Source organism: Nicotiana tabacum, chromosome 10 (assembly GCF_000715075.1).
Source record: "Nicotiana tabacum cultivar K326 chromosome 10, ASM71507v2, whole genome shotgun sequence".
Taxonomy (NCBI): Eukaryota; Viridiplantae; Streptophyta; class Magnoliopsida; order Solanales; family Solanaceae; genus Nicotiana; species Nicotiana tabacum.
The window spans coordinates 170,431,532-170,433,883 of record NC_134089.1 but is presented as its reverse complement, the minus strand read 5'-3'; the positions used below and the strand labels follow the sequence as shown (position 1 = coordinate 170,433,883).

The following is a 2,352-nucleotide window of genomic DNA, read 5'->3' as shown; positions in this document are numbered from 1 at the left end:
TACGTCACATCCCTTGGGGTCTGGTCTTCCCCGGACCCTACAGGGACACAAAATACCTTGTCCATCGAGCTGTCCTTTACAGGGGCGGAGGCATAAACCGACCTACGGTTCGGCCGAACCCAGTAATTTTTGCTTAAACAGTGTATTTAGTGTTCTGAATTTATGAAATATGTATAAATATTAAATCTAAAACTCAGTCATTAACACTTGAAATCATGGTCCCAAAATCCAAAACTCATAAGGTTGAAATTCTGACTCCGCCTCTTGTCCTTTATGGGATAACATTGAATGTGTTATAGTTATTGTTGTAGTAATTGTGGAACCTCACAACTCCAAAACTGTTTGGTGCACACAGACGTGAATTCAACATCAATTCATAAATTAAAGTATTTAACTATATAGTTTGAGTTGAAAGTGACATGTAAAAAAAAACGTGCTCTACGTTTATATGTCCCTGCCAAATAACGTGGTCCATTCAATATATTGACCACTATATTGGAAAAGTATTACTTGATGACTATAACTACTTCAGCATAGTCATAGTTCTTGTACGCATACTGGTTATTAACTTAATTTTATTTTTTTGGTAATTAATTTTTTGTTTATTAACTTAATAAAACTAGAGGTTGATGATATAGAACTATTTTAAAAAGGGTATACAAAACTAAAATTTTGATTTTTAGATTGTATATGTTATAAAAATAATACTAAAGTAGAAATTAGGGCGATAAAAGAAGATGACAAAAAACTAAAAATAAAAAGCAGAAAAAGTAGAAATTCCTAATACGGAAAAGAACAGAAAAGCACAACTCTTCCATATTCATTTAGAAAAGAAGTACCAACAAATATATCTAATATTAGCATTTGTAAAGCCCCAACCCCAAAACTGGTTTTTTCACCATCGTCCTATAAGTTTTAAGTAATTACAAAATCCCCCCAAAATAATTTTCACCAATTTTCTACAGTGTCCCAATTTCCAAACAAGTCTTCCCCCAGAAACTTACCGCAGCTAGCTTCATCATCATCATCGTCCATCTTTTCACCGCCATAACAACCAAACAAATCCTCATCGTCCATTTGTTTACCCCAACTCCACGACGCCACGTCATCACCATTTTCTTCCATCCATCCACCTGCCTCATCGGCGTCTGAACCCCACGCGACACCTTTTCCTTTAATCGCCTCGAATAAAATCCCATTCAAGCTCCCCCTATCTACACTCGCCATGGCCGACGAGTCCAAGTCGGAAAATGACGAGCCACATGACTCCTCGTTGCCGTTTATAGTAATATAACCCGACGAGGACTGTACGATCACCGGCGGGATGTACGGGTTTTCAATGAACCTCACTCTGAACGACTGCTGAAACGACGCAGTATCAGGGTCCAGTACATTGGAAAGCTCAGTCATTTTCTCGTCGTCCAAGCTTAACCAAGCCATCATATCGCCTTCTTCTTCTTCTTCATCGTCATTTTGCATTTTAGCTCGTTTACCGGTGGTAGTGTGTTCGGCGCCGGGATCAGTACTCCCATGTGTTTTCCGGTTAGCTTTTTCCATTAGGTATAGAGAGCTTAGACTGTTCTAGAGAAGAGTGAGCTTAAATGGAAAACATTTTTCAGTGTGCACAGATATCTTTATTTATATAGAGAGAGAGAGAAACGAGGAGTTTGGAGAGTGGGATGTCGAGTTTAATTTAATGTGAGTGATTTTTATAGGCAGGTGCGCCGCGGCTATGGGGGATGCCACATGGAATAAAAGGGATTGGAAAAATGACGTGGAATGACTAACGAGATTAGTGAAGCCATCCTTTGGTTTATACTTTAATCATTCAAATATTAGTGATAAGAATTTGAACAATTATGCGTAGATGACGAGTGATGCGGTGCGGGTGCTGGACGGATTTTCTCTTAACCAGCATAGCAGTTGTACTAGTATTCACCCATCTCGCATCCACACCCGCAATGCCCCGCTCCGCATAAGTTTTTTTTTCTTTATTTTGTTAGTTTTAATTTTTTTAATTTTTTGGCTGAAATTTTCTTTACACTTTTACTATATGTATTCATGCTTTTTATTAATTCTAAAGATTGCGAAAGACTTCAGTTATGGAAAGAAGAAGATAAAATACATAAGAGAATTAAATCTTGCACGTATATAATTAAAGTTACTTAACAAAAATATCATAATACCTCTTAGTTTTTTACTTTTAATATTTGTTAAAAATATATATGTTAATTTATCATATTCAAGCTTTCGTTAGAAATACAAAAATCTTTGTCAAGATCAATTAATAGATATTTTCTTTTTTGTTAATCATTAGTCGCAGCTCTTGTATTTGAGCAAAATAAGGAATAA

At 36.3% G+C, this 2,352-nt stretch overlaps 1 protein-coding gene across 1 annotated transcript; it reads right to left on the bottom strand.

Moving 5' to 3' along the window:
- Positions 1–793: 793 nt before the first annotated feature.
- LOC107794942 (uncharacterized) lies at positions 794–1,694 on the bottom strand. Its single transcript, XM_016617503.2, has one exon. The coding sequence runs from the start codon at positions 1,555–1,557 to the stop codon at positions 949–951; it is 609 nt and encodes a 202-aa protein (XP_016472989.1). The 5' UTR covers positions 1,558–1,694; the 3' UTR covers positions 794–948.
- Between the last annotated feature and the right edge of the window lie 658 nt (positions 1,695–2,352).

Excerpts from the sequence above, each read along its gene's own strand:
- LOC107794942 (XM_016617503.2), bottom strand. The coding sequence starts at position 1,557 with ATGGAAAAAGCTAACCGGAAAACACATGGGAGTACTGATCCCGGCGCC.